Source organism: Felis catus, chromosome D1 (genome assembly GCF_018350175.1).
Source record: "Felis catus isolate Fca126 chromosome D1, F.catus_Fca126_mat1.0, whole genome shotgun sequence".
NCBI lineage: Eukaryota > Metazoa > Chordata > Mammalia > Carnivora > Felidae > Felis > Felis catus.
The window spans coordinates 65869413-65881519 of NC_058377.1; the positions used below are offsets into that span (position 1 = coordinate 65869413).

At 39.4% G+C, this 12107-nt stretch overlaps 1 protein-coding gene across 6 annotated transcripts in view; it reads right to left on the reverse strand.

The window, feature by feature from the left end:
• DENND5A (DENN domain containing 5A) overlaps nt 1-12107 on the reverse strand; it is a 118818-nt gene that overhangs the window by 33642 nt on the left and 73069 nt on the right. For 3 of the 6 annotated variants that reach the window (XM_023239551.2, XM_023239548.2, XM_023239552.2), the window contains 2 exons: nt 11733-11967; nt 11170-11319 (listed from right to left, as the gene is read on the reverse strand). In XM_023239551.2, coding sequence (XP_023095319.2) covers nt 11170-11319; nt 11733-11967 — 385 coding nt within the window. The remainder of the gene's footprint in view (nt 1-11169; nt 11320-11732; nt 11968-12107) is intronic. The other 3 variants (XM_023239550.2, XM_023239549.2, XM_023239547.2) reach the window with 2 other exon arrangements.

The window sequence follows — 12107 nt, forward strand, 5'->3', positions numbered from 1 at the left end:
ATATAATAGCAAAAGTATAATCCTTTTTTAAAATGTTTGTTTGAGAGTGAGAGAGAGTGTGTGAGTACGGAAGGTCAGAGAGAGAGGAAAGAAAGAATCCCAAGCAGGCAACACATTATCAGTGCAGAGCCCAATGTGAGCCTCGATCTCATGAATCATGAGATTATGACCTGAGCTAAAATCAACAGTTGGATACTTAACCAACTGAGCCACCCAGGGACCCCATTCTTTTTTTTAAGATTTCTCTTAAAGTTTATTTATTTATTTTGAGAGAGACAGAAAGAGTCCGAGTCAGGAAGGGGCAGAGAGAGAGGCAGAATCCCAAGCAGGTTCCATGTAGTCAGTGCACAGTGCCCAACTTAGGGCTTGAACTCATGGAACTATGAGATCATGACCTAGGCCAAAATCAAGAGTCAGAGGCTTAACTGAATGAGCCACCAAGGTGCCCCTGAGATTTTATTTTTAAGTATTCTCTACACACAAGGTGGGGCTTGAACTCATAACCCTGAGATCAAGAGTCACATGCTCTATCAACTGAGCCAACCAGGCATCTCATTTATTTTTTTAAAGATTTGATCCATTTTTTCTTAAAACGGTAAATCAGGCCTCATCAACATTTTAAAAGCACTGTTTTTCTTAAACACTGCTCTTCAGAAAACAGTTAAGAGAATGAAAAGACAAGCCACAGAGTAGGGGAAATATTTGCAAATTATGTATCTGATAAGGTACTTGTATGAAGAATGTATAAAAAACTTGGAAAATTCAACAATAAGAAAACAACCTCCAAAAAGGGGAGAAATATTTAAATAAGCATTTCACCAGAAAAGATGGATGAATGAATGAATGAATGAATGCCAAATAAGCAGACCAAGAAATGTTCAACATCATTAATCATCAGGAAGACCCAAATCAACACATTCTAATAGGTCTGTAGTGATATCTCATTGTGACACCACAATGAGATATCACTACAGACCTATTAGAAGGGTTAAAATCGAAAAGACTGACCATAAAAAAATGTTAGCAACAATGTAGAGGAACTATAATTCTTATGCACTGCTAGCAGGAATATAAAATGTGCTGTGAAAGACAATTTGTCAGTTTCTTTAAAAAAGTCAACATACAGGGGCACCTGGGTGACTCGGTTGAGCGTCCGACTTCAGTTCAGGTCATGATCTCACTGTTCGTGAGTTTGAGCCCCATGTCGGGCTCTGTGCTGACAGCTGCCCCTCCCCCACTGGCACCCTGTCATACATGATCTAGTCACTCCACTCCTAGGTATTTATTCAAGGGAAAAGAAAACATGTAAAAAAAAACAAAAACAAAAACAAAAAAACAAACAAAAAAACTGTTCATAGCCCAAACGTCCACCAACAGGAAAAGAAATAAATTGCAGTAATATCCATACAAGGGAATACTACTCAGCAATAAACAGAATATAAATGAACTTCAAAGTAATTATGCTGAGTAAAAGAAGCAAGACAAAAAAGAAAAGAAAGAAAGAAAACAATGTATGATTCCATTTATATAAAATTCCAGGGGCTCCTGGGTGGAGCCCAGGAGTGTCCGACTCTTGATTTTGGCTCAGGTCATGATCTCAGGGTTGTATAGTATTTCGGGGTTGTAAGACCAAGCCCTGAATCAGGCTAAGTGATGGGCGTGGAGCCTGGTTATGATTCTATCTCTCCCTATCTCTCACTGCCCCTCCCCATTTCTCTCAAAAAAAAAAAAAAAAAAAAGTGCCAGGTGCTACTCTAGGCCCTGCAGATATAGTGGTGAATCAAAGGAATGTCTTTATCTATAAAATTAGTGGGTGAGTAGAATTGATTGCCATCAAGATCCCCCTATTTTAGTTATTTATTTAATTTAAATCTGACCTAGTTAACATATAGTATAATAATGACTTCAGGAATAGAATTTAGTGATTGATCACTTACATGTAACACCCAGTGCTATCCCAACAAGTATCCACCTTAATGCCCCTTGCCCATTTAGCCCATCCCCCCACACAACACCCTTCCAGCAACCTTCAGTTTGTTCTCCATATGTAAGAATCTCTTATGGTTTATCTCCCTCTCTGTTTTTATATTATTTTTACTTCCTTTCCCTTATATTCATCTGTTTTATATCTCATATGTGGAATTTATATTATATGATATATGTATATCATATGATATTTGTCTTTCTCTAATTTCTCTTAGATTAATACTTTCTAGTTCCATCCACATTGTTGCAAATGACAAGATTTCATTCTTTTTGATCGCCAATATTCCATTTTATATATATATATATATATATATATATATATATATATACACACACACACACACCACATCTTCTTTATCCATTCATCAGTCAACGGACATGTGGGCTTTTTCCATACTTTGGCTACTGTCAATAGCACTGTTATAAACACTGGGGTGCATGGGCCCCTTCAAAAGAGCACTCTTGTATCCTCTGGATAAATACCTAGTAGTAAAATTGCTGGGTTGTAGGGTAGTTCTATTTTTAATTTTTTGAGGAACCTCCATACTGTTTTCCAGAGTGGCTGCTGCACCAGTTTGCATTCCCACCAGCACTGCAGAAGGGTTCCCCTTTCTCCACATCCTTGCCAACATCTGCCATTGCCTGAGTTGTTAATGTTAGCCATTCTGACAAGTATGGTATCCCATTGTGGTTTTGATATGTATTTCCCTGATGATCAGTGATGTTGAGCATTTTTTCATGTGTCTGTTAGCCATCTGGACATCTTCTTTGGAGAAGTGTCTATTCATGTCTTTTGCTCACTTCTTCACTGGGTCATTTGTTTTTTGGGTGCTGAGTTTGAGAAGTTCTTTATAGATCTTGGATACTAACCCTTTACCCTATGTCATTTGCAAATATCTTCTCCTATTCCATCCGTTGCCTTTTAGTTTTGCTGATTGTTTCCTTTGCTGTGCAGAAGATTTTAATCTTGATGAGGTCCCAATAGTTCACTTTTGCTTTTGTTTCCCTTACCTCCAGAGACATGTCAAGTAAGAAGTTGCCGAGGCTAGGGTCAAAGAGGGTGTTTCCTGTCTTCTCCCCTAGGATTTTAATGGCTTCCTGTCTTACATTTAGATCTTTCATCCATTTTGAGTTTATTTTCGTGTATGGTGTAAGAAAGTGGTCCAGGTTCATTCTTCTGCATGTTGCTCCAGTTTTCCCAACACAATTTTTTCCATTGGATATTTTTTCCCGCTTTGTCAAAAATTAGCTGACCATGTAGTTATGGGATCATTTCTGGGTTCTCTATTCTGTTCCACTGATCGATGTGTCTGTTTTTGTGCCAGCAGCATACTGTCTTGATGATTACAGCTTTGTAATACAGCTTGAAGTCCAGAATTACGATGCCTCCAGCTTTGGTTTTCTTTTTCAGGACTGCTTTGGTTATTCGGGGTCTTTTCTGGTTCCATACAAATTTAGCATTCTTTGTTCTATCTCTGTGAAGAATGCTGGTATTCTGTGAAGAATGCTGGTATTATTTTGATAGAAATTGCATTGAATATGTAGATTGCTTTGGGTAGATTGACATTTTTACAATATTTGTTCTTCCTATTCAGGAGCATGGAATGTTTCTCCTTTTTTGTGTGTGTCTTCTTCAATTTCTTTCATAAGCTTTCTATAGTTTTCAGTGCATAGATTTTTCACCTTTTTGGTTAAGTTTATTCTATGTATTTTATGGGTTTTGAAGCAATTGTAAATGGGCTTGATTCCTTGATTTCTCTTTCTGCTGCTTCATTAATGGTGTATAGAAATGCAACCAATTTCTGTACAGATTTTATTATCCTACAACGTTGCTGAATTCATGGATCAGTTCTAGAAGCTTTTTGGTGGAATCTTTTGGGTTTTCCATATAGAGTATCATGTCATCTGCAAAGAGTGAAAGTTTGACTTCCTCCCTGCCAATTTGGATGCCTTTCATTTCTTTGTGTTTTCTGATTGCCGAGGCTATAACTTCCAATACTATGTTGAGTAACAGTGGAGAGAGTGGACATCCCTGTCATGTTCCTGACCTTAGGGGGAAAGCTCTCAGTTTTTCTCCAACAAGGATGATATTAATGGTGGGTCTTTTGTATATGGCTTTTATGATCGTGAGTTATGATCCTTCTATCCCTACTTTCTTGAGGGTTTTTATCAAGAAAGGATGCTGTATTTTGTCAAATGCTTTCTCTCCATGTACTAACAGGATCACGTGGTTCTTATCCTTTCTTTTATTAATGTGATGTATCACTCACATTGATTGATTTGCAAATACTGAACCAGCCCTACATCCCAAGAATAAACCCCACTGATCGCAGTGAACAATTCTTTTAATGCATTGTTGGATCTAATTTGCTAGTATCTGGTTGAGAATTTTTGCATCTATGTTCATCAGGAAATTGGCTCTGTAGTTCTCCTTTTTAGTGGGGTTTTTGTCTGATCTTAGAATAAAGGTAATGTTGGCCTCGTAGAATGAGTATGAAAGCTTTCCTTCCATTTCTATTTTTTGGAACAGCTTCAAAAGAATAGGTGTTAACTCTTCTTTAAATGTTTGGTAAAATTCCCCTGGAAAACCTTCCAGCCCTGACTTTTGTTTGTTTGGAGATTTTTAATTACTGATTCAATTTCTTTACTGGTTATGGGTCTGTTCAAAATTTCTATTTCCTCCTGTCTCAGTTTTGGTAGTTTATGTTTCTAGGAATTCGTCCATTTCTTCCAGATTGCCCAATTTATTGGCATATAATTCCTCATAATATTCTCTCATTATTGTTTGTATTTCTGTGGTGTTGGTTATATCTCTCCTCTTTTGTTTGTAATTTTACTTATTTGGGTCCTTTCCTTTTTCTTTTTGACCAATCTGGATAGGGGTTTATCAATTCTGTTAATTCTTTCCAAGAATTAACAAGCTGCTGGTTTCATTGATGTGTTCTACCAGGGTTTTATTTTTTTAATTTCAATATCATTGATTTCTGCTCCAATCTTTATTTCCCTTCTTCTGGTTGTAGGCTTTATTTGCTGTTCTTTTTCTACCTCTTTTAGGTTTAAGGTTAGGTTGTGTATTTGAGACCTTTCTTCCCCCTTTAGGAAGGCCTGAATTGCTATATGCTTCCCTCTTATGACTGTCTTTGCTGCATCCCAGAGGTTTTGGGCTGTCATGTTTTCATTTTCATTGGTTTCCACGTACTTTTTAATTTCCTCTTTAATTTCTTGGTTAACCATTCATTTTTTATAAGGATGTTCTTTAATCTCCAAGTATTCAGGGTCTTTCCAAATTTTTTCCTGTGGTTGATTTTGAGTTTCATAGTGTTGTGGTCTGAAAATATGCAATGTATGATCTCTATTTTTTTGTACTTGTTGAGGGCTGATTTGTGTCCCAGTACGTGATCTATTCTGGAGAATGTTCCAAGTGCACTCAAAAAGAATGTGTATTCTGTTGCTTTAGGATGAAATGTTCTGAAAGTGTCTTAAGTCCATCCAGTCCAGTATGTCATTCAAACCCATCGTTTCCTTGTTGATTTTCTGCTTAGATTATCTGTCCATTACTTTAAGTTGGGTGTTGAAGTCCTTACTATTATGGTATTATTACCAATGAGTTTCTTTATGTTTGTGATTAACTGACTTACATATTTGGGTGCTTCCACTTTGGGGGCATAAATGTTTACAATTGTTAAGCCTTCTTGATGGACAGACCCCTTAATTATAATGCCCTTCTTCATCCCTTGTCACAGGCTTTATTTTAAAATCTAGCTTGTCTTGGGGCGCCTGAGTGGCTCAGTCGGTTAAGTGTCCAACTTTGGCTCAGGTCATGATCTCATGGTTTGTGAGTTCAAGCCCTGCATCCAGCTCTGGGCTGACAGCTCAGAGCCTGAAGCCCACTTCAGATTCTGTGTCTCCCTCTGTCCGCCCCTCTGCTGTTTGCACTCTGTCTCTCGCATTGTCTCAAAAATAAATAAACATTAAAAAACATTTTTTTAATAAAAAATAAAAAAATAAAATCTAGCTTGTCTGATATAAGTATGGCTACTCTGCCTTTCTTTTGGTGACCATTAGCATGATAGATGGTTCTACATCCCCTTACCTTTTTAAAAAAATTTTTTAATGTTTATTTTTAAGAGAGAGAGCATGAATGCACAAGGGGCAGAGAGAGAGAGAGGAAGACCCCAAATCTGAAGCAGGCTCCAGGCTCCAAGCTGTCAGCACAGAGCCCAATGCGAGTCTCGAACTCAGGAATCATGAGATCATGACCTGAGCTGAAGTCGGACGCTTAACCGACTGAGCCACCCAGGCACCCCGTATCCCCTTACTTTCGATCTGCAGGTGCCTTTAAGTCTAAAATGGGTCTCTTGTAAGCAGCATATAGATGGGTTTGGTTTTCTTATCCATTCTGATACCCTATGTCTTTTGACTGGAGCATTTAGTACATTGACATTTAGAGTGAGTACTGAAAGATACAAATTCAGTGCCATTGTGTTGCCTGTAGAGTTGAAGTTTCTGGTGATGTTCTCTGGTCCTTCTAGTCTTTGTTGCTTTTTGGTCTTTTTGGGTTTTTTTGTCTTTTCTCCACTCAGAGAGTCCCCCTTAAAATTCCTTGCAGGGCTGGTTTAATCATCATGAACTCCTTTAGTTTTTGTTTGTCTGGGAAACTCTTTATCGCTCTATTTTGTTTTTTGGGTTTTTTAAAAATTTTTTTTAAATGTTTATTTATTTTTTAGAGAGAGAGACAGAGTGCAAGCCAGGGAGGAGCAGAGAGAGGAAGACACACAATCCGAAACAGGTTCCAGGCTCTGAGCTGTCAGCACAGAGCCCAGCACAAGGCTCAAACCCACAGACTGGGAGATCATGACCTGAGCCAAAGTCATACACTCAACTGACTGAGCCACCCAGGTGCCCTTTTATCGCTCTATTTTGAATGACAGCATTGCTGGATAAAGAATTCTTGGCTGTATATTTTTCCAATTCCGCACGTTGAACATATCTTGCCACTCATTTCTGGCCTGCCAAGTTTCTGTAGATAGGTCTGCTGCAAACCTGATCTGTCTTCCCTTATAGGTTAAGGACTTTTGTTTTCCCTTGCTGCTTTCTTAAATTCTTTCCTTGTCTGTGTATTTTGTGAATTTGACTATATGCCTTGCTGATGGCAGGTTTTTGCTGAATCTAATGGGAGTTATCTGTGCTTCTTGGATTTTGACGTCTGTGTCCTTCCCCAGATTAAGAACGTTTTCCACTATAATTTGCTCACATAACCTTCTGACCCTTTTTTTCTCTCTTCATCTTCTGGGACTCCTATGATTCAGATGTTATTCCTTTTTAATGTGTCACTGAGTTCTCTAAGTCTTGTATCATGCTCTTTTCCCTTTGTTTCCCTTTTGTTTCATTATTCTCCATAATTTTGTCTTCTATATTGTTGATTTGTTACTCTGCTTTATCTATCCTTGGCATCATGGCATCCATTTGAGATTGCATCTCACTTATAGCATTTTTAATTTCGTCCTGATGATTTTATTCCTTTTATCTCTGCAGAAAGGGATTCTATGCTTTTTTTCAACCCCAAGTAGTATTCTTATTATCGTGGTTCTAAATTCTAGTTCAGATATATCTGAGTTGAGTAAGCCCCTGGCTGTTATTTCTTCCTGTTCTTTCTTTAGGAGTGAATTCCTTCATTTTATAATTTTAGAGGAAGAAAAAAAATTAACAAAATTAAAATTAAAAAATTAAAAACAAAACAAAAAAATCAAATAAAGGAAGCTAGATCCTAGGTGTATTTTGGGCTGCTTGTTGAAGGAAGCTTGACAGAATAGAGAAAAAAGGGAAAGAAACAAAAAAGGTAAGAAAAAATTTCAAAAGTAAATATATATATAATGAAATAGATTAAATGAAATAGAATTTAAAAAATTTAATTAAAAATGTAGTAAAAATTTTTAAATTTTAATTTTCAAAAAAGAAAATAAATTTTTTTCTTTTTCTAAGAAAAAAAAGAAAAATTTAAACAAAGACAGAAGCAAAGAAAAAAACAGCACAAATAAATGAACCAGCAAACAGAATGAAACCCGAATGAAGTTATATCCAGTTTCCTTTAAAACTCAAACTATGAAGCACTCTATAGTCCATACACTAAGCAGGCAGAGAGATTTGTGCTGGTCTTCAAGGGGATGTGCTTAGAGGGTGCAGTTGGGCAGGGCGTGGTGTAATGGCTCCATTCTCCAGTAGATAGCGCTGCTTAGCTTACTGGGATTGATCAGTGTGGCGCACATGCACTTGCATGCACCTGAGAGATGAAAATGGCTTCACCAGCTCTCTAGTCTCTGGCACAGGAACTCTGCACTCTCACCAACCTGTGATCAAGCACCCTTCCTTTTTCTCAGGCCTCTGTCCACTCCCCACCTTTACCCTGTCCATGTCCAAGCCATCAGCCTGCTAGGCAGCACCTCCCTCCAGAGTTTTACCTCAGATGGGGATGCATTTCAAACCCCTCATTTCAGAGACCCCTACAACTTGGGGAGGCTCTCACTGAGCAATGGCTGGGTGCTGGCTTGCCCCAGAGAATGTTTGTGCAATCACACAGCAGCAAGGTTCAGAGATTATGGCAAATCACAACAAACAGCTGGCACCAGGTTTCACCACACACTGGTGTCTTTGTCCCAATACCAGCAAATGTGACTGCTCTCCGGGGTCCACTGGGACCTTTGCCTGTGTGGAGGCTGTATGGAGTGAAAGCCAAATGCTCTACATATATGGGAACCGCTTCTTCCGCTGTGGCAAATGGACCCCTCGGACCCCACTGCCTGCTCCTGGGGATTCACCTGCTTCCTCACCAGAACACTGCCAGGCACTGAGCTCCAGAATTTCAGACTCTGTACTCCACTGTTTATAGAATCCTAATGGTATTGAAACCCTCTCCTTTCTCCCCGTCAATGGTTCTGGGGAACAGATTTCTTGTTCAGTCCCCTGCAAGTGCTTTCACTCTTTCTCTCTCTTTCTCTCCAACTACTACTTTCAGGGGAGTGCTTTTCTTGCATGATCCCAAATTGTCGCACTCTCCCCATTGCTCTTTCTCTGCCCTCTCTCCGCAAAAACAGCTTCTTACCTTCCACAGCTTTTCTCTCCCCCAGTTCACCTCTCCGCACTGGGAACTTGCTGAGTTCTGTGGCTCAAGTTATGCAGATTGTTGTGTTAATCCTCAGATCAATTTCCTAGGTGTACAAAATGGTTTGGTGCGATCTAGTTGTGTTTTAGGGACAAGAAAACCTGAGTCTCCATGCTGCTCTGCCATCTTTCCATTTCCTCCCCTTTCAAAAATATTTATTTATTTTTGGGAGAGCACAAGCAGGGGAGGGGCAAAGAGAGGGGGACAGATGATTCAAAGCAGGCTCCATGCTGACAGGCTGACAACAGCAAGTCTGATGTGGGACTTGAACTCACGAACTGTGAGATCATGAGCTGAGCCAGTCAGACGCTCAACCGAGTCACCCAGGTGCCCCAAGATCCCTTTTAAATGTAGCATTTTAAAGGATCTCCAGAAGTATCCCCTTATTTATGTGTTTACCATTTTCCAATAAGCCTGCTTCAAGATGCTAAAGTGTAAGATGGAATGAAATGACTGAACTAGTCCTCCAGGCTAGAGATCTGAGGCCAGTGACAAGAACCCTGCTCTAGAATGTTTAGAGTACAGGGGCACCTGGGTGGCTCAGTCAGTTAAGCATCTGACTTCAGCTCAGGTCAGGGTCTCATGGTCCATGAGTTCAAGCCCTGTGTTGGGCTCTGTGTTGACAGCTCAGAGCCTGGAACCTGCTTCAAATTCTGTGTCTCCCTCTCTCTGCCTCTCACCTGCTCACGCCTATCTCTCTCTCTCTCTCTCTCTCTCTCTCTCTCTCAAAAGTAAATAAACATTAAAAAAAAGTTTAGACTATTTGGAGTACATAGAGTTGCCTAAGGGTCTGTGACACCAATTTTGCTGAAATTAATCATATGAATGAGGGTTAGTTGACCCTCCTTCCATATTCCATGAGAACAGACACAAGTCCTGGTCACAACTGAGACCAGAGTAATTCAAATCAGCATGCTTCAGTGCTTGGTGTTCAACAAATGGATTAGAGATGGGCTGAGAACTGATTGCCTAGACACTTGTGACAGATGGGCAAGGCCTCAAGTGACTAGAGCTGCTAGCTCCATAGCCTCTAGCTATAAGCAAACTTCTCCCTTTATTCTAGTGAGTCATATACAAATATTATCATTTTCAAAGGTAGCAAAATATGAAAAGATCAGGAAATCCTGATTTAAGCTGATGGCCTGGGAGATGTTTCTCTAAACGTTTCCACATTCTTGTAAAAATCTGTCAAGCTTCCCAGGACCAAAACCTTAGGCAGGGTTCAGGAATATGAAGCCTGATGTGTTCCAGAAAGCAAGAATGATTGTGTTAGAGTAGTCCACTTGCATAGGCAACATGTCCTCATTAGCCAAGAGGACTGTCATCTTAATGAAAGGCTTAGAACAAGAGCTACAAGGTAAAGACAGAAGGCTAGAGAATGTAAGGTTGATGAAGGCAGGACTTTGTCCAAATTGTCACCAGTTTTATCTTCAAAACCTAGAAAAATGCCAGGCACATTCATTCACTCAGTAAATATTTGCTGAGCACTTACCATATGTTGAACGTGTAATAGGTATTATGCAATTTGTTAAGTGAATAAACAAAATACACAAAAAGGCTACAACAAGGACACTCAACAACCCACAAAGAAGTGAACACATGACTTAATCTGATACCTCAGATGAGACTATTTTCTACCTAAACTGATCTAGACAGGGACTCTGAACAAAAAGGTCTTTTCAATCATGCATGTAGCAAACAACTTTTAACATCTATATGTGCTAGCAGATTAGGGGCAAGAAAATGAGTAAATAGTCTCTGCTCTCAAACTGTTCCCATAATAGCTCAAATGAATAGAGATTATAGAGAAGAGGCAACAACAAAGCACCACAGGAGCACTGAGGAGGAATTCACTGACTCAATCTGAGGTCATCAGAGAAGGCTCCACAGAGGAAGAGACATTTCAGCTAAGTTTTTGTGGCAAACACCAACTAGTGCTTAATCACAACTCATTCACTGCTTCTTTCTCGCTAATACAGCCCCGATATCATTCAGGGTAATATTACACCCAGTTCAATACTCACTTTCACAGCCTCCCTTGCACTTAAGGATGGTCATAGAACATGTCTGTAGCCTATGAGACAACAGAAGTTGTTGGGAATTTCTGGGAAAGCTTTTGTTTTCTGAAACAAGAGGGAAAATACCGCTGGCATCAACCTTCCCCTCTTCTTGCCCTGAATGTAAACATAGAAAGCCTCTTGTAACCATGAGGCAACAAGTATGAATATAAAAGTCAATATGCTATGGATAACTGAGTAAAAAGTAGAATCTCAGTTCTTGATTACATTGTTGAGCAACTGAGCTAACACCAAAAACCACCAATTCTGCACTCCTTGCTAATTTGAGAAAAATAACCCCCATCTGTCTAACCCAAAGTTGATTAGATTCTCTATTACAGCAGGACCCATTCCTAACTGACACAGTGTTAAAGGAGACGTTTGCCAGGCAAAACAAAAGGAAAGAGTATTTCAGGCAATGGGAATAATTTATGTAAAGCAGAAAAAGGGAAAGAAGTTGGCATATTTAGAAACAGGGACACTTTAGTGACATAATCCAAGAGGAAAGTACAGCAACAAGAAGGCCTCACCTGCTTCATCCACAGTGGTACACTTCTGGTACATGGATGTACGAAGAGTAGGTGTCCGAACATTCAACAGCCTGATTTTGTCTACTCGAGAATCAAATACACGGAGTACAGGGTCTTTATCATCATCATCATGACACATGATTTTGTTGTCAATGAAAGAAGCAAACATCTGGGTCTCTAGGAATCTTGAGAGGAAGGGCAGATATGGCTCAGGCTGGTCTGACAGAAAAGATGCCTGATTGGACCAAAAGGAAACACAGAGTCATTGAGAGCCTTGACCAGCAAAGGCAACACACCGAAGGGATCCGGTAGGTTAAATTTTCTCTCAAGTTTCCTAGGTCTTTATGAAAAGCAAACGGCAAAATCTCTTCATTT